Consider the following 24,280-nt stretch of genomic DNA (forward strand, 5'->3'; position numbering starts at 1 on the left):
CTCCTCTTGTTTCCTCCCGTCTCCTCCTGACTCCTTTTGTTTCTTCCTGACTCCTCCTGTCTCCTCCTGACTCGTCCTGTCTCCTGACTCCTCCTGCCTCGTGACTCCTGCTGACTCCTCTTGTTTCCTCCTGTCTCCTCCTGACTCCTCTTGTTTCCTCCTGTCTCCTCTTGTTTCCTCGTGACCCCTCCTGTGTCCTCCTGACTCCTCTTGTTTCCTCCTGACTCCTCCTGAACCCTCTTGTTTCCTCCTGACTCCTCCTGTCTCATCCTGTCTCCTGACTCCTACTGTCTCCTCTTGTCTCCTGTCTCCTCCTGACTCCTTTGTTTCCTCCTGTCTCCTCCTGACTCTTGTCTCCTCCTGACTTCTCCTGACTCCTCCTGCCTCGTGACTCCTCCTGACTCCACTTGTCTCCTTCTGTGTCCTCCTGACTCCTCTTGTCTCCTCCTGACTCCTCTTGTTTCCTCCTGACTCCTCTTGTTTCCTCCTGTCTCCTCCTGACTCCTCCTGTCTCCTCTTGTTTCCTCCTGACTCCTCCTGTCTCCTCCTGACTCCTCTTGTTTCCTCCTGTCTCCTCTTGTTTCCTCATGACTCCTCCTGTCTCCTCCTGACTCCTCTTGTTTCCTCCTGACTCCTCTTGTTTCCTCCTGTCTCCTCCGGACTCCTTTTGTTTCTTCCTGACTCCTCCTGTCTCCTCCTGACTCCTCCTGTCTCGTCCTGTCTCCTGACTCCTCCTGCCTCGTGACTCCTCCTGACTCTTCTTGTTTCCGTCTGACTCCTCCTGTCTCCTCCTGTCTCCTGTCTCCTCCTGACTCCTCCTGTCTCCTCCTGACCCCTCTTGTTTCCTCCTGACTCCTCCTGTCTCCTCTTGTTTCCTCCTGACTCCTCCTGACTCCTCTTGTCTCCTCCTGACCCCTCTTGTTTCCTCCTGACTCCTCCTGTCTCCTCCTCACTCCTCCTGTCTCATCCTGTCTCCTGTCTCCTGACTCCTCCTGACTCCTCCTGACTCCTCCTGACTCCTCTTGTTTCCTCCTGACTCCTCCTGTCTCCTCAGGCGTCCCATAACATCGGCGTGGCGATGGACACCCTTCAGGGTCTCCTGGTTCCCAGCGTGAAGAACGTCCAGCTGCTCAGCGTCTTCCAGATCGCTGAAGAGTTGAACCGCCTGCAGACGCTAGGAGCCGCCGGACAGCTGGGGACCAACCAGCTGACCGGGGGGACATTCACCCTGTCCAACATCGGATCAGTGAGTCCTCAGACACACAACAACAACAACGCAACAACACAACAACAACCTAACATGACTGTGTGGTTTGAACCAGATCGGAGGGACGTACGCCAAACCAGTGATTCTTCCTCCAGAGGTCGCCATCGGAGCTTTGGGGAAAATCCAGGTGAGCTTCAATCTATGTAGTATAAATACACGGTTACATCCACCTGTAGTATAAATACACGGTTACATCCACCTGTAGTACAAATACACGGTTACATCCACCTGTAGTATAAATACACGGTTACATCCACCTGTAGTATAAATACACGGTTACATCCACCTGTAGTACAAATACACGGTTACATCCACCTGTAGTATAAATACAAGGTTACATCCACCTGTAGTATAAATACAAGGTTATATCCACCTGTAGTATAAATACACGGTTACATCCACCTGTAGTACAAATACACGGTTACATCCACCTGTAGTATAAATACACGGTTACATCCACCTGTAGTATAAATACACGGTTACATCCACCTGTAGTATAAATACACGGTTACATCCACCTGTAGTACAAATACACGGTTACATCCACCTGTAGTATAAATACAAGGTTATATCCACCTGTAGTATAAATACACGGTTACATCCACCTGTAGTACAAATACACGGTTACATCCACCTGTAGTACAAATACAAGGTTACATCCACCTGTAGTATAAATACACGGTTACATCCACCTGTAGTACAAATACGAGGTTACATCCACCTGTAGTACAAATACGAGGTTACATCCACCTGTAGTACAAATACAGGGTTACATCCACCTGTAGTACAAATACAGGGTTACATCCACCTGTAGTACAAATACACGGTTACATCCACCTGTAGTACAAATACACGGTTGCATCCACCTGTAGTACAAATACACGGTTGCATCCACCTGTAGTACAAATACACGGTTACATCCACCTGTAGTACAAATACAGGGTTACATCCACCTGTAGTACAAATACAGGGTTACATCCACCTGTAGTACAAATACACGGTTACATCCACCTGTAGTACAAATACACGGTTGCATCCACCTGTAGTACAAATACACGGTTACATCCACCTGTAGTACAAATACACGGTTACATCCACCTGTAGTACAAATACACGGTTACATCCACCTGTAGTACAAATACACGGTTACATCCACCTGTAGTACAAATACACGGTTACATCCACCTGTAGTACAAATACACGGTTACATCCACCTGTAGTACAAATACACGGTTGCGTCCACCTGTAGTACAAATACACGGTTGCGTCCACCTGTAGTACAAATACACGGTTGCGTCCACCTGTAGTACAAATACACGGTTGCGTCCACCTGTAGTACAAATACACGGTTGCGTCCACCTGTAGTACAAATACACGGTTGCGTCCACCTGTAGTACAAATACACGGTTGCGTCCACCTGTAGTACAAATACACGGCTGCGTCCACCTGTAGTACAAATACACGGCTACGTCCACCTGTAGTACAAATACACGGCTACGTCCACCTGTAGTACAAATACACGGCTACGTCCACCTGTAGTATAAATACACGGCTACGTCCACCTGTAGTACAAATACACGGCTACGTCCACCTGTAGTACAAATACACGGTTACATCCACCTGTAGTTAAACAACAGATTCATCTGATACAGGTCAGGTTTAAAGGGTCGGAGGTCAGAGGTCGGAGGTCGGAGGCCGTGACCTGGAGCCCCGTCTGTAAATACATTAAAGATCCAGTAGAACATGTGGAGGTTCCATCTTTTAGCTCCAACCATGTTCTCAGGTGTTTTTTAAGCTCCGCCCACCCTGACTTCTCTCCATCTGTCCTCCAGGTTCTGCCGCGGTTCGACTCCGGCGGTCAGGTGGTCCGAGCTCACATCATGAACGTCAGCTGGTCGGCGGATCACCGCATCATCGACGGTGCCACCATGTGCCGCTTCTCCAACCTGTGGAAGGAGTACCTGGAGAACCCGGCCAGCATGGTGCTGGACCTCAAGTAGACAGAGACGGTTTCCCATCAGCCCCGGGGAGGAGCATCCAGACTCCTACTCCTCCTCCTCCCGCCGCCTTCTCCTCATCTCTCTGTCTGAGGCCTTCATTCATCACTGCTGTTTCCTTGTTGCCTTTGAGCAAGGTGCCGGAGGGAGGGGCCGCCTGTCAATCGTGACGTTACCATGACAACTGAACACTCACAGTGGAAGTAGAGTAGGTAGTTTGATGTGAACCAGGGTTCAACACTCAGATGAACTCGGTTTGGTTTTTAAACTGCAGTTCAAAGGTCAAACTGACGTTTCTGATGCTTCAGTTCATCGACTACAGGTGTACTGTCCTTCAGAGGGGCGGGGTCTGTCAGAGGGGCGGGGTCTGTGTAGACAGGACAGTACACAGTGGTCTGTAGTGGACCTGGACCTCTGAGGGACCAGCTGCTGTTCACCTGTGTGTCATGTGACCAGAGAGTCTCATCCAATCAGATTGAACCGGTCTTCATCACCTCAGTGTTCTGATCCAGAGGAGAACGGGACAGAACCATGACGACACAGAACTTCCTCTGAGCAGCTGCAGGAGTGGAGCCGGTTCTGATCCGAGACTTCCACAGGAGTTCTGGTTCTGTGATGATCTGAGGCAGAAACATCCTGCTGATTGATCGACTGAATGGATCCAGTCTGTGAGGATCAGAACCGAGTCGTCTCTCCCGGACACGTTTGCTCGTCGTGTCCTCTCTTTGGATCAGAACCGGTCCTCACATTTACTGGATCAGAACCAACTTCTCCCAATCTGAACCGTCAGATCTGCCTCATCTCTGCCAATCAGAACCGAGCTGTCAGTCTCCATCGGACCCGTTTCCTCTGGATCAGAACACATTTTTCTCTATCGGATCAGAACTTTCACTGCCGGATCAGAACCTTCTCCCTGTTCTGTCCTCAGATCTGGTCTGGTCCTTCAGTACTTAATCTATTGTGTTTACCCAGTCTAGTGGATCGGAACCGATCTGTCCCTCTCTAGACCAGAACCTCCTTATGTGTCCTCTGTTTGGTTCAGAACCGACCTTTCTTCACCGGGTCACACCTTCATTTTAACAGCTGTAAGATAAAACTGGAGCGGTTGGTTCTGAATCGGATCGGTTGTGAAGTCCAAGTTTGAAAAGGTCTTCGAGTGGACCTGAACCTCGTTATGGTCTGAGGTCCATCAGCCGGTCCAGAACCAGAAGCTGCTGTTTGACCCAGAACGACCTGCTTCATATTTATCACATCATGACCCGCAGAGGTCAGCTGACCTGGTCCGAACCTCATCGTCTCAGCATCTGGAGATGAACCAGACCCGGATCATTGATCATTTTCACTGACCTTTAAAACTTGAAGCCGTTTTGTTTCTGAAATAATGTGACTGACATTTTATAGACCGAACGATTGATCGAGATCACAATCGGATTTATTGATTGCCATTTTCTTTATAAAGTTAAAAACAGTTTAACGAACCAGATAAAACGGTCCCGGCCAAGAACCAGATAAAAGAACTAAGAACCAGATAAAAGAACTGAGAACCAGATAAAAGAACTAAGAACCAGATAAAAGAACTGAGAACCAGATAAAAGAACCGAGAACCAGATAAAAGAACTAAGATCCAGATAAAAGAACTAAGAACCAGATAAAAGAACTAAGATCCAGATAAAAGAACTAAGAACCAGATAAAACGGTCCCGATTGGAGCATCAGAGCTGCTAAAGGTTTCTGAATACACATCAGAATATTGACTGGAGCTCCGGGAATGATTTTCTGCCCCCTAGTGGACACGTATCGATTAATTTAATAATTTATAGACCGTGTAAATGATCTGTAAAAGAAGATATGTTAATCCACATGACCACCAGGGGGCAGAACAACACCAGAACATCCTCATGTCCCAGAACAAGCTGACAGACTTACAGCTCAGACATATTATTTCTGTTTGCTAATTTTTGAATCAGCCCAACTTTATTTAGACAAAAGTTTATATTTAAAACAGTTTAATATATTTTATTAAATTGAAAAAATAAGTTCAGAGCGTGTTCATGTCCCAAAATAATGAAATTATATCCTTAAATATAAATATGTTGATTCTGGACGTCAATATAAAATAAGATCTCAAGAAAACTACACGTGAGCCTCATTTTATCTCCAGATGTTGAGATGACTCGGTCCTGATGGTGATGATGAGGAGGGTGATGAGGATGATCTTCCTCCCTGAAGCATCCGGATCTTTCACCTCCTCCTGCTTGACTTCCTCCCCCGGTGGCTGCTGGGTAAAGAGCACATGGTGTCGGTTATATGTTACATGTTTTTGGTTTTAGATGAAATGTAAAATGGTTTTTATTTTTGGGAACACATTGATCAAATTTCAGAAATGATTCAACAGATGAATTTTGAACCCTGGAGACAAACTGAATAAAGTTGAAGTGCACAAACCTCAGTTACTCCTCACAGACTCCTCTTGTCTCCTCACATTTTACAGTGGCCTGTTTTTTAGCGTGTTAATTTTTTACAGTGCCGTTTATTTAGAGCGTGTATTTTTTAATTTATTTTTTACAGTGTGTAAGTCTTTTGCTGTTTGTCAAAGTTCCTGATGAGGTGATCTGATTTATTTCTGATGTTCTGACATCAGCTGATCTGACAGTGGGTCATGTGACTGTCGAGTCACCGAGGTCATGTGACCTGGAGGTTAAAAATATCCGGCAGGTCCGAGGTCAGATTTCAGCAGCATGGAGGACTGCAGCTGCACCGCTACAACAAGGTGACACACCGCAGTACTAATACTAGTAATACTACTACTATACTGCAGTACTAATACTACACCGCCACAACAAGGTGACCACAGACAGTACTAATGCTACACCACCACAAGGTGAAACCAGACACAGCGTACTGATACTACACCATAGTACTAGTACTACTACTACACCATAGTACTAGGTTAGGTTAGGTAGTTACTTTATTAATCCCTGAGGGGAGTTTTTTTCGCTACAGCAGCATACAGGAAGCAATAAGATAATAGAATAATAGAAAGCAATAAAATAGCAGTAAAAATATAAAATGCACAGTATATACAGTACAGTATATATCTATATATATTATATACAAACAACCAAGAACACAGACAACAGTGTTATTGTTGTGTGATGGATTTTGCCAGAGGTGATTTATTGTACAGTCTAATTGCGGTCGGCAGGAATGATCTCCTGTATCAGGAATGATCTCCTGTATCAGGAATGATCTCCTGTATCAGGAATGATCTCCTGTATCTGGAATGATCTCTTGTATCAGGAATGATCTCTTGTATCAGGAATGATCTCCTGTATCTGGAATGATCTCCTGTATCAGGAATGATCTCCTGTATCTGGAATGATCTCCTGTATCTGGAATGATCTCCTGTATCTGGAATGATCTCCTGTATCAGGAATGATCTCCTGTATCTGGAATGATCTCCTGTATCTGTCCTTGTGACAGCGGAGCTGGAGGAGTCTTTTAGAGAAAGTGCTCCTCTGTCCCTGCAGCAGGTGGTGGAGAGGGTGGTCAGGATTATCCAAGATGGATAATAGTTTGTTCAGCGTCCTCCTCTCCACCACCTTTTCCAGACTATCTAGTTTGTAGCCGATGATGGAGCCGGCCTTCTTAACCAGTTTGTTAAGTCTGTTGGTGTCACCGGCTCCAATGCTGCTAATACTAATACTACACCATAGTACTAATACTAATACTACACCATAGTACTGATACTAATAATACACTATAGTACTAATACTACACCATGGTACTGATACTAATACTACACTATAGTACTAATACTAATACTACACCATAGTACTGATACTAATAATACACTATAGTACTAATACTACACCATAATACTATTACTAATACAGTGTGCGAGTACTACTACACAGTTGCAGTAGTACTGACATTTAAAGTAAAACAGAAATTAAAGTTCAGAAACTTTAAACTGGTTTAATGAATTCTGATGATTTTAACTTTTATTTTTTTCCTCTAAAGTAAAAAAAAAAAAAAGTCCTGTTTGTGACGGAAACACGTCGTCTTAGTTTTTATAAACATTTAGGATTCATGAAGCGTGCAGATGATCGTCAGGATGTGAACGTCACTCACTGATTGATCATCAATAACGTGTCAGAATAATCAGACCAGGGCGACGCTAACTCAGAGGTCAGTGGTCGTCCTACCTGTCCACCTGACTGTGACATCACGTGGCTAACAGGAAGTGGTCGTCATGGTGGGCGTGGCAGGGTACGGCTCGGTGAGCTCCATCAAAGCTCTGTGGGAGACCCGGATCAGGAGGAACAAGGAGGAGCAGCAGGAGGAGCAGAAGAGGAGGACGGACAGAGGCGGGGCCACAGGCAGGTCAGACTCCACCCACTTACCTGACAGCTGTTCTCATTGGTTTTCTGCTTTGTCTGTAAGACAGGTACCTTCCAGGCAGATCAGGTGCTGGTACCTCAGATCCACTGAGTCCAGGTTGGTTTGTTCTGAAACCGTTCTTCCTGTCTGCGGTCCAGACTCGGCGTCGGGTTCTGGGAGGACCGGGCGGTTCTGGCCCAACTGAAGCAGAAGCTGCAGAATGAAGATGGACGACTGATCCTCCGAATCGAGCAGGAGGAGTGGAAGGTACCGCCAGTCTATCTGGTCCCGACCCGACCCGACCCCCTTACTGACATGTTTCTCCTCCCCAGTCCTTGCCGGGCTGTCTGGTCCAGCTCAGTCAGGTCCAGGAGTGGCGGATCCACCGCACCGGCCTGCATAACATCCCTCACTTCATTGGAACCTTCCAGAACCTGCTGGTCATCGATCTGTCCCGGAACGGAGTCGCTGAGATCCCCGAACAGATCGGTGAGCAAAACACTGTTTAATTCCCACTAGAACCAGACCGGGCTACGGGAGGCCCGGGTCCATCTGAACAGTGTCCTGGTTCTGGTTTCAGGGAAGCTGACCCGGCTCAGAGAGCTGCTGCTGAGCTACAACAGAATCCAGTCGGTTCCTGAAGAGCTGGCTGGCTGTGAGTGTCTGGAGAGACTGGAGTTGGCCATGAACCGGGACCTGAACCAGCTACCGGACCAGGTACCAACCCAAACCCACCTCCTGTTACTTGTTGCTTGTTACCAGAACCTGGGACAGCTTCTAGACCAGAGGTAGACCGGATGAGAACAGTCCAGATCCAAACTAGCTATGAACACAAACTAGATTCCTGGTACCGACCAGAACCGGATTGAATCAGAACTCAAACATGATAGAAACCCAAAGTCTGTTTCAAGTCTGTACTGAGGTTCTGCTGACGGTTCTGTTGGTTCTGAGTGTTCTGAGTGTTATGATGTTCTGAGTGTTCTAAGGTGGGTTCTGTTGGTTCAGAGTGTCCTGAGGTTCTGAGGTTGGTTCTGTTGGTTGGTTCCCAGTGTTCTGAGGTTCTGAGGTAGGCTCTGTTGGTTCTGAGTGTTCTGAGGTTCTGAGGTGGGTTCTGAGTGTTCTGAGGTTGGTTCTGTTAGTTCTGAGTGTTCTGAGGTTCTGAGGTGGGTTCTGAGTGTCTGAGGTAGGCTCCGTTGGTTCTGAGTGTTCTGAGGTTCTGAGGTGGGTTCTGAGTGTCTGAGGTTGGTTCTGAGGTTCTGAGTGTTCTGAGGTTCTCAGGTTCTGAGTGTTCTGAGGTGGGTTGTGTTGGTTCTGTTGGTTCCCAGTGTTCTGAGGTTCTGAGGTTGGCTCTGTTGGTTCTGAGTGTTCTGAGGTTCTGAGGTTGGCTCTGTTGGCTCTGAGTGTTCTGAGGTGGGTTCTGTTGGTTCTGTGTTGTCCAGCTCAGGAACCTGACCCGGCTGCAGCACCTCGATCTGTCCATGAACGACTTCAGCGAGGTGCCCGACTGCCTCGTCGCTCTGCCGGCGCTGCAGTGGCTCGACATGGGAGGAAACCACCTGGAGAAGTTACCTGAGGACATCCACAGGTAGGTCCAGCCTGAGCCCCGCCCCCTTTGGCCAACCGCCAATCAGCAGTGAGACCTGTTTGTCCTCAGGATGGAGAAGCTGCACACGTTGTGGCTGCAGAGGAACGAGCTGCAGGAACTCCCCCAGAACATCAGCAGGATGGACAGGCTGGACACGCTTGTTGTCAGCGGCAACCGGCTGAGGGACATCCCTCCTCTGATGGAGGACATGTCCAACCTCAGGTCTGTTTGTCTGTCTGCCTGCCTGCCCTCAGGTCTGTCCGTCCGTCCGTTTGCCCTCAGAGACGTGTTTGTCTCTGTCTTTCTGCTCTGGACAGATCAGATGTCTCTTTCTGGAGCAGGTTTGTGAACTTCCGGGACAACCCTCTGACGCTGGACGTGACGCTGACGTCCAGGAGAATGGAAGATGAGGACGAGGACGAAGACGAGAATGAAGACGACAGGGAGATGTTTGGACGGGAGTTCATGCTGACGTACATCCAGGAGGCCAGAAAGAGAGCGTACGCTGTCCTCAACATGCACCGTGTCCTCCGCTAACTCCGCCCACGAGGACAGTAACATCTAGCCCAGGTCATCTAACCCGGGTTCCCCCGTGTCTGTTTCCCCATGTCTCCCCGTGTCCCCATGTCCCTACGTGTCTCCATGTCCCCGTGTCTCCACATCCCCGTGTCTCTGTGTGTCCCCATGTGTCTGTGTCCCCGTGTCTCCGTCTCACCAGGAACATGAATATTAACGACTATTAACTGAATTCATTCATTACAGTAAACAAGTTGTTTTTTTCTGTTGAAACTAATTTTCTGATTTCTGTTCTGAATGTTTCAGAAACAACGATCCTTCAGAATAAAATAATCCGCCTCAAGACTCTACATCGGTGCTTTTATTTTGAAGGATTTGGTTGTTATAGGAGACGAGGGAGGACGGACGATCTGATTATCAATAAATGAAGACGAAGAACTGGAAATGATTTAATACATTTAAAACTTTATTCAAACAATAAAGATGTTTTAGAAACAAACACTGCTTTTATTTCTGGATCATCATCAAATCTGTCCAACCATCAGGAGGAGGAGGAGGAACGTCAGAAGGAGGTGCAGGAGGAGGGGACAGCGGTCAGTAGAACGTTCTCCAGAGTTTCCTTCATGTTCACGTATCGACTCAGTTTGCTGTTGAATCCTTTCGTCTTCAGGAAGTGACGTCGACCGGCGTCGATCAGAAGTTTACAGAGACGACCGACGTGCTGCCGCTCAGCTGGAGGCAGAAACCTGCAGAGACACGTTCCATCATCACGCGTTCCATCATCACGCGTTCCATCATCACGCGTTCCATCATCACGCGTTCCATCATCACGCGTTCCATCATCACGCGTTACATCATCACGCTGCAACGGTCGTCTGGATATTTTTAGTTTTTCAGATCAAAGGTCAAATATTTACCCGTTCACAGCGTCTGTCTCGTCTGCTGGTACGTGCTCCTCATCGTCTCCTCTCTGATTGGTCAGATCCGGCGGTGGCCAGTCCTGATTGGTCGGCCTGAGTCCACATGTGGCCCAGCTGGACATCCGGCAGAAAGCGGAGAACTCTGCAGCTCCAAGTCCTCGCTGCAGGAAGAACTGTTGCCCGACGTAGTGACGCCACTCACAGCGGTGGTGACAGCATAGCGCCACCGCCAGGCCCAGCACCGGACCAGAACCGGGACCGGGACCAGAATCTGGTGCTGCCGTTTCCAGACTGTCTCCTGGTCTCGGCCCAGATGGTTCTGGTTTGAGGCGTTTCTGGGGCGGCTCGGTCTCCTCTCCGGGTCCTGGTGTTCCCAGCAAACAGCGCAGAGCCAGATCTGAGGACAGAACCAGAACAGAACCACCAAAACCTGCTGCACTCAAGCATGACTGACGCTGCTGACAGCCAATCAGAGCGGAGAGCTCATGGCCCTTCCTCACCTGTCGCTGCTCCACACAGGTGTTTCCCGACTCCAACGATTGGGAGTCTCTTCTGTCGGACCATCAGAACTTTACCTGAAAAGATCAGAAGATTCAATCCTCCAGCAGACGGACCCACCAGAACCTCCTCCTCTCCATCAGAACCTCCTCCTCCTCACTAGAACCTCCTCCTCCTCACCAGAACCTCCTCCTCACCAGAAACTCCTCCTCCCCACCAGAACCTCCTCCTCTCCATCTGAACCTCCTCCTCCCCACCAGAACCTCCTCCTCCCCATCAGAACCACCTCCTCCCCATCAAAAACTCCTCTTCCCCATCAGAACCTGCTCCTTCTCACCAGAACCTTCTCATCCTCACCAGAACCTCCTCCTCCCCACCAGAACCTCCTCCTCTCCATCTGAACCTCCTCCTCCCCACCAGAACCTCCTCCTCCCCATCTGAAACTCCTCTTCCCCACCAGAACCTCCTCCTCCTCCTCCTCACCAGAACCTCCTCCCCACCAGAACCTCCTCCTCTCCATCTGAACCTCCTCTTCCCCACCAGAACCTCCTCCTCCCCATCAGAACCACCTCCTCCTCACCAGAAACTCCTCCTCCTCACCAGAAACTCTTCCTCCTCCTCACCAGAACCTCCTCCTCCCCATCTGAACCTTCTCCTCCTCACCAGAAACTCCTCCTCCCCACGAGAACCTCCTCACCAGAAACTCCTCCTCCCCCCCACCAGAACCTCCTCCTCCTCCTCACCAGAACCTCCTCCTCCCCACCAGAACCTCCTCATGTTTGTCTCTTACTGAGATCCAGATGTTGGATGTCCAGCTGCAGCCGCTCAAACTGAACTCCTTCCTCCTGATGTTTCCCGTCCACCTGGAACAAAACACAACAGAACTTTAATCAATCAACCTGATCAGCTGCTCACGTTGTGATTGGACGCTTCTTCCTGCCTTGAAGCGGGTGCTGCAGCGCTCCACCAGTAGCAGCTGCAGGTCCTGGTGGGCCTTCAGGGCCTCGTGGATCCAGTGAGACAGTTTCCCCCGACCGGCTCCGAACTCCACGAAGCACCGCCCACCTCCCAGCAGCCCCAGCTCCTCCAGGTGACCTAAGATGGAGGACTGAGAACACCTGACAGGTCAGACAGGAAGTCTGTCTGGTTCCATTTTAACTGTTGGTTTACACGTTTGTTTCCTCCAACGGTTCTGGGATCTATTAGAAAGGTCCTTCACCAGGACCGCGATGAAGACGAGTGTCAGAATGACACATCTGAAGGTTTCTGAGCTCACCTGCTGCTTCAGGTGTTTGTGGGCGGAGTCTCCGTTCTTAGGGTTGTTGAGTTCATCCTGGAGGGCAGGATGAGACAGAACTCTGTCGTCCACGTCACACTGCAGTCCTACGACGACATCATCATCATCACCATCATCATCAATGACATCATCATCTTCACCATCTTTTTCTCTCCCATAGTTTCTTCTTATTATCTGTTGTCTCCATTCAGTTCCTTCACTCGTGTAGTTTCTGTTCTTTCTTTTCCAGATGTCCCGTCATGGAGCTGCATGTCTCTGCTCTGTGATTGTCGTCTCCACCAACAGTTCTTCTCTTCTATCTCTATGCTGTCCTTTTCTCTCTCTGCTCTCCTCTCACCCCAACCGGTCGAGGCAGATGGCCGCCCACCTCTGATCCTGGTTCTGTTAACAGATGTTCTCCACCTCTGATCCTGGTTCTGTTAACAGATGGAGTTTTTCTTCCCTCTGTTGGAGGTTTTTTTTCCTTCTAGCTTATGTGGGAATTGTTGAATTGTTGAATTGTTGAATTGTTGAATTGTTGAATTGTTGAATTGTTGAATTGTTGGTTTCTCTGTATAATGTTGTAAAGTTCTGCTGTAAAGACTTTAATGTGTTAAGTGCCATGAAATAATCTGTGTTGTTATTTGGCGCTATATAAATAAAGTTGAACTGAATTGAATCATCATCATCATCAATGACATCATCACCATCTTTATAGATCATCTGTTTCATCATTTATCTCTTTAATTACAAGTGTCTGTCTGTTGTTCTGGTTTTGAACCCTCATGGTTGAATTGAACTTATTGTAAGTAGCTTTGGATAAAAGAGTCAGCTAAATGAAATGTAATGTAATGCCTGTGTGTGTGTGTGTGTGTGTGTGTGTGTGTGTGTGTGTGTGTGTGTGTGTGTGTGTGTTGCTCACCTTTGACTGCAGTCCTCAATTTGTCCACTAGAGACTGCAGCTCTGAGCTACTGCGCTCCGACAGACTCACCTGACACAGTGACATCATCATCGTTATTATTCCATCATAACTATTTATATTGTTTTCATTGTGTCAACAGGTCAGAGGTCGGCTGCAGCAGGTCAGAGGTCGGCTGCAGACTTTACCTGAGGCCTGTCGTCCTGATCAGCTGATCCAGCATTGATGTTTTCCACATAATAAACCTGCAGAGAATCAGAGGCTGATGAACTGATCAGTAATCAATAACCTGATGGAGGGAGGGGGGAGGAGCTGTTGGGACTTACTGGGCGGGGCTTCTCTCTGGAGTTGCACTTCTTCAGGTGTTTCCTCAGCTGGTCTTCGCTCACGGTGCTGAAACACAAGAAGGTTGTGATCAGGATCAATAAATCCCTGATCAGGTTCCACATCCACCTGTTTGAGACTCACTGTTTGGGGTCCAGAGGACAGACGAGCCTCCTGCTGGCTCCGCCCCCTTCCTGCAAACAGGAAACACTTCACAGCTTCATGATGTCACTGATCGACTCTATTGATCCTCTTCACTTTAATGAGACACTTGCCCCCCCCCCCCCTCCGGCCCGCAGGTTCAGACCTCAATCAGCTGTTTACTCTCCACCTGAATTCGGTGTCCATGAACTCAGCACGTGTCCGTGAACTCACCATGGTTGCGTGTTCTCCGCAGAAAAGTTTCCCTTTTCCGACGATCATTTTACAGAAACGCTTCTTTTTCTCCACGAAGAAGCCACACCGGCCCGGTAACGGGGCCGCCATGTTGGACGACACGGAGGCAGCCGGGCCACCGCGTTGCATTCAGGTGATGATAGAAAGGTAGGAAATACTGAAAAAACACGAGCGAAAGATCAGATAGAACTGAAAGTGATCACTTTAACTGACTTTAAACATCTCTGGCAAAAATATTTGATGTTTTTAAACATAATGTTCCTTTAACAGCAGAATAAATGTGGTTAATAAAAGATTTATTTCAAATGATTTTTCCTCATTGATTTATTGAGACGCAACAGAAGATCGGTACTGATTTCTCCTGTTTGCCACTAAACAGCTCCCTGTCTTCTGATTGGCCCGCTACTCTGTTCTCCTCTCTGATTGGCTGCCTGGTGTAGCATTTAAAACGTCTTCCCGCCTCTGGTAGAAGCGGGGCGGAGCTTTGCGGGGCAGTCCAGGTGACGTCACCACCGGTTAGTCCATGCCATGATGGCGGCGGAGCGGGGCGGCGGTCCCGGGTCCTCCGGGTCTGCGGCGGCAGATTACTCGGTTCTGGTGGTGGTGGGAGAGCTGCGGCCCGCCGGCCTGCTGGAGCGGCTGCTGCGGCAGGTAGACGCAGGTGAGTTCACCGGTAGACGCAGGTGAGTTCACCGGTAACGGAGACGCAGAACCGAGCTCAGGGCGGGAAGTGCGCAGGCCCTTCACAATAAAACCCGAGCTGCCGTCCGGTGTTGTCTTAATCGTTTTCCCGGTAAACTCCTTGTTCTCACCCTACTGTGAAGAAGCACAGCGTCCATTAAACTCCGACGGAGACTTTTATTCCCGTTAAACGGTAACGAAACACTTTAAAACGTTTACCGGGATCTAACAACACTCACGATTAACATGCTAGGCTACATCCTCTTTCCTCTGCTCATTGGTTGGAAACGTTTCTGTCGGTGACACGAGGACACACCGGGACCGTTAACGTGAGGCGACCGGTGCCCTTCGCCCTCCGGAGCAGCTGGTTCTGGAGTTAAATTTAGACACAAAGGACTTCCGGTCCGGATTTTCTTCGCAGGCGTTAACTGCCACGAGAAGTTCCGTAAACTAGTCTGAGGTGCGTTCACGGCCGCAGGTCGGTGTGGGACGTTCGGATGAATCCGGTCTGAACTTGTGTTCGCAAGTTGTTTCAACGTTTATCTGCAATAACTGCAGCTTTTTATCCAAAACTCACCACCGGCTGTTATTATCACCTCTAACACCAGAGGCGTTTATTTTGAAACTCCGTCCCACAGGATGTTGAATATTGACTTTGGCTTCACCGGTTTTAATAGCGTTCCTGTAACAGTCAGTTAACAGTCAGAAAACAGCGCAAAGTCTGAAAGTTTGATTTATTTATTAGTAAATAACCATCAATAAGTGATCATTTCAGTGATGTCATCAACTGTTTTCTCTGATCAATAGTTTCTGGGGAGGATCAATAAGTTTGTTGGAACATCCACCACAGTGATAGAAGTACCAGGGTGTGCTGCAGCATCGGGTCGCATTGTGCAGCATGCAGATCCGGTTTGATCCGGTTCGGACAGCTTGTGTTCCGGTGTCACATGTTGCAGCTTCGAACTGCACGTCTGTAGTTCAGCTGGTTTTATTACAGGAGTCACGATCCATGATGGTGTGTTGTTGTGTTGTGTGTGTAACTTGTGTCTGGCCGCTGACACACACACAGGAAGTGGTGTTGCTGAATATCTTGGACTTCCTGTTCTCTGTGGAGGAAGTGGTTGATGTGAGAGATGGAAACATGGAGGGAGGTGTCACTGAAAAGAGTTTGATGTCAGAGGGAGAAAGTTGGAGACCCTGTGTGTGTGTGTGTGTGTGTGTGTGTTGTTGTTTACCACGGTGTGTGTTCCAGTTGTGGTGTTGTTGTTGTTTACCACGGTGTGTGTTCCAGGTGTGTTGTTGTTGTTGTTTACCACGGTGTGTTCCAGGTGTGTTGTTGTTGTTGTTTACCACGGTGTGTGTTCCAGGTGTGTTGTTGTTGTTTACCATGGTGTGTTCCAGGTGTGTTGTTGTTGTTTACCACGGTGTGTGTTCCAGGTGTGTTGTTGTTGTTTACCACGGTGTGTGTTCCAGTTGTGTTGTTGTTGTTTACCACGGTGTGTGTTCCAGTTGTGTTGTTGTTGTTTACCACGGTGTGTGTTCCAGTTGTGTTGTTGTTGTTGTTTACCATGGTGTGTGTTCCAGGTGTGTTGTTGTTTACCACAGTGTGTGTTCCAGGTGTGTTGTTGTTGTTTACCACGGTGTGTGTTCCAGTTGTGTTGTTGTTGTTTACCACGGTGTGTGTTCCAGTTGTGTTGTTGTTGTTGTTGTCTACCACGTCGTGTGTTCCAGTTGTGGTGTTGTTGTTTACCACGGTGTGTGTTCCAGTTGTGGTGTTGTTGTTTACCATGGTGTGTGTTCCAGGTGTGTTGTTGTTTACCACGGTGTGTGTTCCAGTTGTGGTGTTGTTGTTTACCATGGTGTGTGTTCCAGGTGTGGTGTTGTTGTTTACCACGGTGTGTGTTCCAGGTGTGTTGTTGTTGTTTACCACGGTGTGTGTTCCAGGTGTGTTGTTTACCACGGTGTGTTCCAGGTGTGGTGTTGTTGTTGTTTACCACGGTGTGTGTTCCAGGTGTGTTGTTGTTGTTTACCACGGTGTGTGTTCCAGGTGTGTTGTTGTTGTTGTTTACCACGGTGTATTTTCCAGGTGTGTTGTTGTTGTTTACCACGGTGTGTGTTCCAGGTGTGTTGTTTACCACGGTGTGTGTTCCAGGTGTGGTGTTGTTGTTGTTGTTTACCACGGTGTGTTCCAGGTGTGTTGTTGTTGTTTACCACGGTGTGTGTTCCAGGTGTGTTGTTGTTGTTGTTGTTTACCACGGTGTGTGTTCCAGGTGTGTTGTTTACCACGGTGTGTGTTCCAGGTGTGTTGTTTACCACGGTGTGTTCCAGGTGTGGTGTTGTTGTTGTTGTTTACCACGGTGTGTTCCAGGTGTGTTGTTGTTGTTTACCACGGTGTGTGTTCCAGGTGTGTTGTTGTTGTTGTTGTTTACCACGGTGTGTGTTCCAGGTGTGTTGTTTACCACGGTGTGTTCCAGGTGTGGTGTTGTTGTTGTTGTTTACCAGGGTGTGTTCCAGGTGTGTTGTTGTTGTTTACCACGGTGTGTGTTCCAGGTGTGCGGTGCTGGTCCGTGGGTCTGAATGTCTCCGTTCTGGATCAGCAGCTGAAGCTCTTTGTGTCCAGACACTCTGCGTTCCTGTCAGAAGATGTCCGAGGTGAGAAACCCTTCTCCTGCAATGCATGCTGGGAAGCTCCCATACCCTGACCACCCTGAGGTCACCTGACCGTGAGTCACCTGACGCCACCTGTCTGTGTTTGCTCCTGCAGGTCAGAGGACTCTGCAGCACCGTGGAGACGTCCTGGACACGCAGGTGGTCGTGAATCCGGCCCACGACTTCGTCTGCTCAGAGGTGAGAGCAAAGAAGTCTTCCTGTCATGTGATCGTCTGCGTGGAGGTCATGTGAATAAATGTGTGTTTTTTCCCGTTTCCTGTTCCAGGTGCGGCGGCTCGTCTGCGCCGCGTCGCGCCACAAGCTGCTGGTTCTGGCGGGTCGCAGCGTGGAGGACGGCGGCGCCATCGTGCTGCAGAAAGGCGTCTTCTCGCTGGACGACTTCCTGCATGTGTTTGAAGACGAGGAGGTGAGGAAGGAACCGCGTGTTCTGGCGTGTTCGGTGTTTTCGGCCGTATTTCAGTCTCTGCTGTGTGCCGGCAGGTCGGAGAGCTGCTGAGCGCCACCGACCCGGCGCTGAAGGCCCGCCTCACCGTCAGTTGTCCTGGTGACGGCCAATGGAAGGACTCAGCGCTGGAGAAGCACAACCTGCAGGACTTCATCCAGATCCGGGTCAACCCTCCGCCGGTGCTGCCGGAGATGGAGGGTCTGCAGGAGTTCACCGAGTACCTGTCCGAGTCACTGGAGCCCGAGTCGCCCTTCGAGCTGCTGGAGCCGCCTGGTACCGCCGGCTTCCTGAAGCTGTCCCGGCCCTGCTGCTACATCTTCCCCGGCAGCAGAGGAGACTCCGCCTTCTTCGCCGTCAACGGTTTCAACGTCCTGGTGAACGGCGGCTCTGATCCACGATCCTGCTTCTGGAAACTGGTCCGACATTTGGACAGAATCGACTCGGTGCTCGTGACCCACATCGGCGTGGACAATCTGCCGGGCCTGAACAGTCTGCTGCTGAGGAAGGTAGCGGAGCAGGAGGAGGAGGAGGCTGCCGGACCTGCGGACCAGGAGGACCGGATGAAGAACCGGGTCTCTCCAGAGGTCGGAGTGGTTTTCTTGAACGCTCCCGACAGGCTGACGTCCTTCCAGGAAGATCTCGGCCGGCTGCGCAGCGTCGACCAGGCAGCGCTCGCTCTGCAGCACCTGCAAAAACTGTCTATCAAACCCGAACCTCTGAGCCGGTCCAACGGACCGACCGTAGAACCGTTGATCCTGTTCCAGAAGATGGGCGTCGGCCGTCTGGAGCTGTTCACGCTGAACCCGGTCGGCGGCAGCAGAGAGCTGGAAGCTCTCATGCAGGTTTGGCCGAAGTCGTCGTCCGACGCACCGCGCTGCGACCTTCCTCTGACGAGCCTCGTCTCCATCTGCGCTCTGCTCGTCTGGCATCCGGCCGGCTCGCAGGACAAGATCGTCCGGGTTCTGTTCCCCGGCTGCACGCCGCAGAACAAAGTTCTGGATGGACTTCAAAAACTCAAACATTTAGATTTCCTCAAACATCCGTCGGTGTGTTTGAAAGATCTCGAAACACTGAAAACCGAGAAGCAACCAAAACGAGCAGAGAGTCGGGAAAGCCTGAAGTCGCAGTCGAAGGAGCTCCGACCCGGCGCAGCTTTTCAGAAAGACAAACCGGGACACGTCAAGAAACAGGAAACCAAACCGAAGCCCAAAGCACCCGCTGACCCGGGACATAGAGACCGGAAGGAAACGGAAGACAAACCCAGAATAAAGGAGGCCGACGCCAAACCGAAGCCCACGAAACCTGCAGAGAAGCTCAATCCAAAGAAAGACATGTCCAAAGAAGAGAAGAAGGAAGTGAAGAAGGACGAGAGCGGAGAGAAGAAGAAAGAAGGTGGAAAGAAGGAAATTGGAAGTTCGAAGCCAAAGAAAGATCTTAAACTCGAAGCAAAAAAAGAGCCGAAGAAGGACGTGAAACTGGAAGAGAAGAAAGCAGCGAAGCCGAAAGACGTGAAGAAAAGTTCAATTACAAGCGTCACATCGACTGCAAGTACCGAACTAAGAAAAGGTAAAAGTGTGATTCTGAAGAAGGACGGAACTCTTCCAAGGAAAGAGTCCATGAGAGGGACGAAAGGTAAGCCGGGTCCGAAGGAGGCGGACCGGTCCAAGGAACCGGAACCTCTTCGGTTAGAGGACGACAACGGGAACAGAAGTCCAAACGCAAAGACGTCGGCAGTGAACTCCGATGATGCCAACGGGATCCGCTGTGAGGAGGCGGAGCTACACGAGGTCACCGCCTCCTCACCGCTCACCAAAACACAGAAAGGCGACCTCAGTGTGAACTTCGACCTCCCTCCGACGGCGTTCCCGCCGGCCGACGGGTCCTCCGTAGACGGACCGGACGTCTGCGTGAGCTCAGACGAGAAAACTCTGGAGATGTTCTCTTCTGCGGATTCGGCCCCGAATAGTGCGGGACACACCCCCTTCCACCCCTCCCCCGACGAGGATGGCAGCCCTGAGGCCCGGCGCTCCAGTCTGGGCTTCGAGGACTACAACCAGGGCGGTTCTTGTAGGACCTCGGACCTCAGCTCCCTGAGAGAAGGCCTGGAGAACTCCGCCTCCTCTCAGGACCGGCGCTCCAGCCTCCTGACCCTCAGCCCCTTCAAGGACATCCTGCCCGACTCCTCCCCCACCATGACCTCCATGCCGGCGGAGGTTGGCTCTCCTCAGTCCACCGAGGTGGACGAGTCTCTGTCGGTTTCTTTGGATCAAGTTGTTCCTCCGACGGCGGCGTTGACCAGAGTCCACGCCAACGGACACGTCTGTGACTCGGAGGATCACGTCCACGGGGTGTCCGACCTCACCGACGCCCCCCACGACGTGGATCTGTGTCTGGTGTCCCCCTGTGAGTTCCAGCACCCCCGGACACCCGAGAACCAGCAGCAGCGCGCCGGCGCCCTGCCAGACCTCCCCGACAACAACAACTACTGCGACCAGAGCAGCAGCGACTGCACTTCGGCCTACAGCCAGGAGACTCCGCCCACTTCTGTCAGCGACTCGCTGCCGACCGCCACGGACTCCGACGTCCCCCCCTGTACCGAGGACTGTCCCTCCATCACCGCAGACACTGACTCTGATGATGACGAGTCCAGCGGCCTCCTCCCCCTCCCTCGCCCCCCCGAACATCACTTCACCAACACAGGGGGGCAGCTGTCCTCCCATGCCCCCCCCCCCGCCCCGGTCAAAGACCTGCCCCCTTTACCACCCCAGCGTGGAGCCTGTATGGTCGACCCAGAGGCCGACAGGAACTTGAAGAACTCGGCCGGCAGGACCAAGAGGTCTGCAGGTCCATCGCCGAGGACCGGAACCGCTGCAGCCCAGAACGGGAGGTCGAAGGTCGGCAGCTCCACGGGGTCCCTGAAGACGGCCGCCAGCCTCGACACCAAGCCGACATACCGAAGTTCACTCGGTGGATCCAGACTGGGAACTGCTAAACCCGCATCCTCAGGTATACCTGGTCCTGGTACCAGATCACACATTTAATAAACCTTCAGACCAGACCAGACCAGACCAGTTCAGTTCAGACCAGACCAGTTCAGATACAATATACAATCAGACTCCTGATCTTTAAAAGCATCTTTTATTTTGAAATGTCAAAGGAAGTGAAAGACGCCGTCACAAGATGTGTTCAAATGTCTCTAAATGTTCAGTTCCGGTTGGAGACAAAGATCATTGCGCTCCAAACGACCGCATCACAAATCATCTGTAACCATGACGACATAATTGACGTCACTCATCACACCACAGAACACCCCGCTGGCCACACAGGGATTTTTACATAAGACACGCCCACTGATGACATCACAAACGTTCACTTGGACTCAAAGAAGTGATTAGATTTCAAAGGTCACTGAGACCTCCAGAACTGATGATGAAATGTTTCACATCATAACTGGACGGTTCAGATTTACCAGAACCGGGTCGGCACCCCGTTAGTGACCGGAACCGGTTCCTCTGAGAGCGCTGAGCTTCTCTTTGTTCTGACCTCCAGGTTCTAGAGCTGCCGGTTCTGCGGGTTGTGAGGGTTCTGCGGTCTATGTGGACCTGGCCTACCTGCCGTCTGGCTCCGCCTCCTCCACCGTGGACCTGGACTTCTTCCGGCGGCTCCGCTCGTCGTACTACGTGGTGAGCGGCGAGGAGCCGGCGAAGGAGGCGACGCTGCGCGGCGTGCTGGACGCCCTGCTGGAGGCCAAGACCAGCTGGCCCGACGTCCAGGTGGGTGAACGACTCTGCCCCCCCTCACCACCCTCCCACCTGTTCTCCTCTGATTGGTCCGTCTCCTCGGTCTGCCCTCAGGTGACTCTGATCCCGACATTCGATTCGGTGGCCATGCACGAGTGGTACCAGGAGACCCACGACCAGCAGGCGGCGCTGTCGCTCACCGTGCTGGGCAGCAACAGCACCGTCGCCATGCAAGACGAGACCTTCCCCGCCTGCAAGGTTGAGTTCTGAAAGCCCCGCCCACTTCTCCTCTGACATCCGATCAGGTGGACAGGAGAGTGTGGGGGGCGGGGCTTTATTGTTGCCACGGTTACACACAGACCCGTCTGATTGCTTCGTTTTTAGTGAGCATGCTCAGTTAGAACCAGGTTTCACTGTCCTCACCTGTGATATCATCGTTCGCTTCCCGCCTGTTCACACCTGCTGGTTCAGCACCTTCAGCTCACCTGAGCGCTAACACGCTAGCAGGCCGCCATCAACGTGGGACCAAAACACAGCTGTCAATCATTGAGTAGAAACATTTGATCCAAGCTATTAGCATTAGCATCAGTTAGCTAGCGTTATCTCAGCGACAAGTTCGTCATCAAAGTTCATCTCTGATCAGGTTTTATTATAGAAATCAAATTTATTATAAAAGCCATGTTTTATTGTTACTCTGAGGGAAACGGCCGACTCATCACAACCAGCGGATCAATAACCTCTGATGATAAAATCTATTTTAATCGGGATTTTTAGCTAGACAATTAAAACTTGTTTTATGATATAATAAATATTAAAATGTTATAAACATTTTCCTTTATATTTATTATTGATCTGATTGAGTCAATCGATCTAAAAAGTTGTTTCATGATCAGAAACGTTCTGAGCTCACAAGACATCTAATTATTATTATTATTATTAATAATAATGCAGGATTTCAGTTTCACACTTTTAAAATCAGGAGACCTTCCTGTCGTCATGACGACTTTATTTTTGTTGGATTGTTTTTGTTGAAGACTCGAGATCCTATAAAACCAACGTGATGTGTTGTCATGGTGATCTGAGATCTGACAGATTGTCCTCTGAGTGAAGTGTCAGAGAAGATCTTTGTTGGTAGATTACAGGACACGCCTCCACTTTTACTTTGACAGTTTGGTGGACTTCCTGTGTCTGTGATGAAGGTTCTGATCCAGCAGGCGGTTTGGTCCGTTTGATCAGGTGACTCAGATCAGCTGATGTCCCACTCTGATTACTACATTACCCATCAGCCCCAGGGGCTCTGCTCAGCTCACCTGACCCGCCTCTGATCTCTGCTGTTAGCGGCTGATTGGCTGGTTCCTGCAGCGGTGCATCCTGGGAACAGTAGTTCTCTCAAATTCAATCAGCTGATCAATTGATTGATTGATATCCATTTTAATATTTCTCATCTTTGGTTTTTAATTAATGAAACTCGAAGCTTTACATTTCAACTTTAACTTATTTATTTAATTTAACTTTTAAATTTGATCCCTTGAATTCTGAAGTTCACCGTCCGTCATCTTCATCATCATCATCATTATTTATTTGATTGTGATGATGTCATCGGCGCTGAACCTCCGTCAGGCTGCTCAGATGTCTTCCAATCAGACGTTTTGACGACTTGAAGCCATAAATTTATACACACACACACACACACACACACACACTGAAGATTTGTGTACTGTAACACTAAGTCCAATGATTCTCTTTCAAAATAAAAGTAGCCCTTTAATAGTGTCTGCAGCGTGTTTTATTGTGAAACTGTTTGTAACAAATGATGTTTAAAATCAGCAGATTTTGGTTTGAACCAATCAGATCAGAGATTCACACGTAGTCACGGGAACGTTAAACAGGAAATGGTCTGTTTCCTTCATGTTGGTTTGAGAAGAAGCTGTGAGAATATTTAATCTTCCAGTTTCTTTAAAGAAACATGTTCACATTCATAGGCTAACAGTTTAATACTGTGATGAGATGCTGCCCCCTGCTGGAGGAACATGATTCATCACTCATCAATACAGTACTTTTTATTCATTCATCTGCAGGAAGTGACTCAACTTTATTTAAGACTTTCTTCAACTTCCTGTTTTGACTCCTCATGTTTTTAAAATAAGGATTCTGTTTATCTGCACCGACTCAATCTAAACAACAACTAAAAGCAAAGGTCACTCTCAAAATAAAGGCCCTGACACTCAAATGATCTTGCTTTTATTTTGAAACTGTAAAACTGTTAGATGTTCTGCTTCTGTTGGAGTTGTTCCATCCAGCTGTTGGGACGACGCTCCCAGCTGTGAGGTCAAGGGTCAGCAGGACGTCTCCACAGACTTGATAAAATGGTTCTGATCCAGAAGTGTCTTCAGCTGCAATACCAGCGAGTGCCACTAGAGGTCGGCTCCAAAAAGCCTCCGGCTCCATAGACTCCCATTCAACTTCTCTCATCAAATCCAAAGTGAATAAAATGTGTCCATCAGTTATCTCGGTGTTGTTAGCTAAAGTCACTCCTTCTTCTTAGTTTTCTGGAGGTCCATCTGAAAATAATCCCTCATTCATTAGAAAAGAAGATTCAAGAAGACCTGGTTTCCGTGGAGACGGTGAGCTTGACTCCTGTCACCCAAAGATGTCTCCGAAAC

At 49.5% G+C, this 24,280-nt stretch overlaps 4 protein-coding genes across 5 annotated transcripts; 3 read left to right on the forward strand and 1 right to left on the reverse strand.

Annotated features, from left to right (window-relative positions):
• The first annotated feature begins 910 nt into the window (after nt 1-910).
• On the forward strand, nt 911-4,273 carry LOC138637244 (lipoamide acyltransferase component of branched-chain alpha-keto acid dehydrogenase complex, mitochondrial-like). Its single transcript, XM_069725778.1, has 3 exons — nt 911-1,246; nt 1,323-1,394; nt 3,100-4,273. The coding sequence occupies exons 1-3, from the start codon at nt 1,079-1,081 to the stop codon at nt 3,265-3,267; spliced, it is 408 nt and encodes a 135-aa protein (XP_069581879.1). The 5' UTR covers nt 911-1,078; the 3' UTR covers nt 3,268-4,273.
• Nucleotides 4,274-5,995: 1,722 nt separating this feature from the next.
• On the forward strand, nt 5,996-10,246 carry lrrc39 (leucine rich repeat containing 39). Of its 2 annotated transcripts, none has more exons than XM_069725772.1 (9): nt 5,996-6,033; nt 7,507-7,649; nt 7,805-7,913; nt 7,979-8,135; nt 8,227-8,363; nt 9,086-9,231; nt 9,301-9,453; nt 9,549-9,731; nt 10,054-10,246. In XM_069725772.1, exons 2-9 carry the CDS (start codon nt 7,519-7,521, stop codon nt 10,073-10,075), a joined length of 1,038 nt encoding a protein of 345 aa, XP_069581873.1. In that variant the 5' UTR covers nt 5,996-6,033; nt 7,507-7,518; the 3' UTR covers nt 10,076-10,246. The 2 variants fall into 2 exon arrangements, with proteins under 2 accessions (XP_069581873.1, XP_069581875.1); XM_069725774.1 differs by having other exon boundaries at nt 9,573-9,731.
• On the reverse strand, nt 10,193-14,590 carry trmt13 (tRNA methyltransferase 13 homolog). Its single transcript, XM_069725766.1, has 11 exons — nt 14,061-14,590; nt 13,830-13,879; nt 13,688-13,754; nt 13,550-13,606; nt 13,364-13,433; nt 12,442-12,548; nt 12,106-12,273; nt 11,956-12,028; nt 11,168-11,242; nt 10,665-11,064; nt 10,193-10,493 (listed from the first exon to the last, which is right to left on the reverse strand). The coding sequence occupies exons 1-11, from the start codon at nt 14,208-14,210 to the stop codon at nt 10,310-10,312; spliced, it is 1,401 nt and encodes a 466-aa protein (XP_069581867.1). The 5' UTR covers nt 14,211-14,590; the 3' UTR covers nt 10,193-10,309.
• On the forward strand, nt 14,585-23,385 carry map1sa (microtubule-associated protein 1Sa). The gene is made up of 7 exons (XM_069725753.1): nt 14,585-14,742; nt 17,313-17,414; nt 17,527-17,609; nt 17,698-17,838; nt 17,913-20,883; nt 21,427-21,650; nt 21,732-23,385. The coding sequence occupies exons 1-7, from the start codon at nt 14,610-14,612 to the stop codon at nt 21,885-21,887; spliced, it is 3,810 nt and encodes a 1,269-aa protein (XP_069581854.1). The 5' UTR covers nt 14,585-14,609; the 3' UTR covers nt 21,888-23,385.
• The last annotated feature ends 895 nt before the right edge of the window (nt 23,386-24,280 follow it).

The sequence above is a fragment of the Brachyistius frenatus genome, unplaced genomic scaffold (genome assembly GCF_029030835.1).
Source record: "Brachyistius frenatus isolate BFR_SWC_R1_liver_20210118 unplaced genomic scaffold, ASM2903083v1 Contig_446, whole genome shotgun sequence".
Taxonomy (NCBI): Eukaryota; Metazoa; Chordata; class Actinopteri; family Embiotocidae; genus Brachyistius; species Brachyistius frenatus.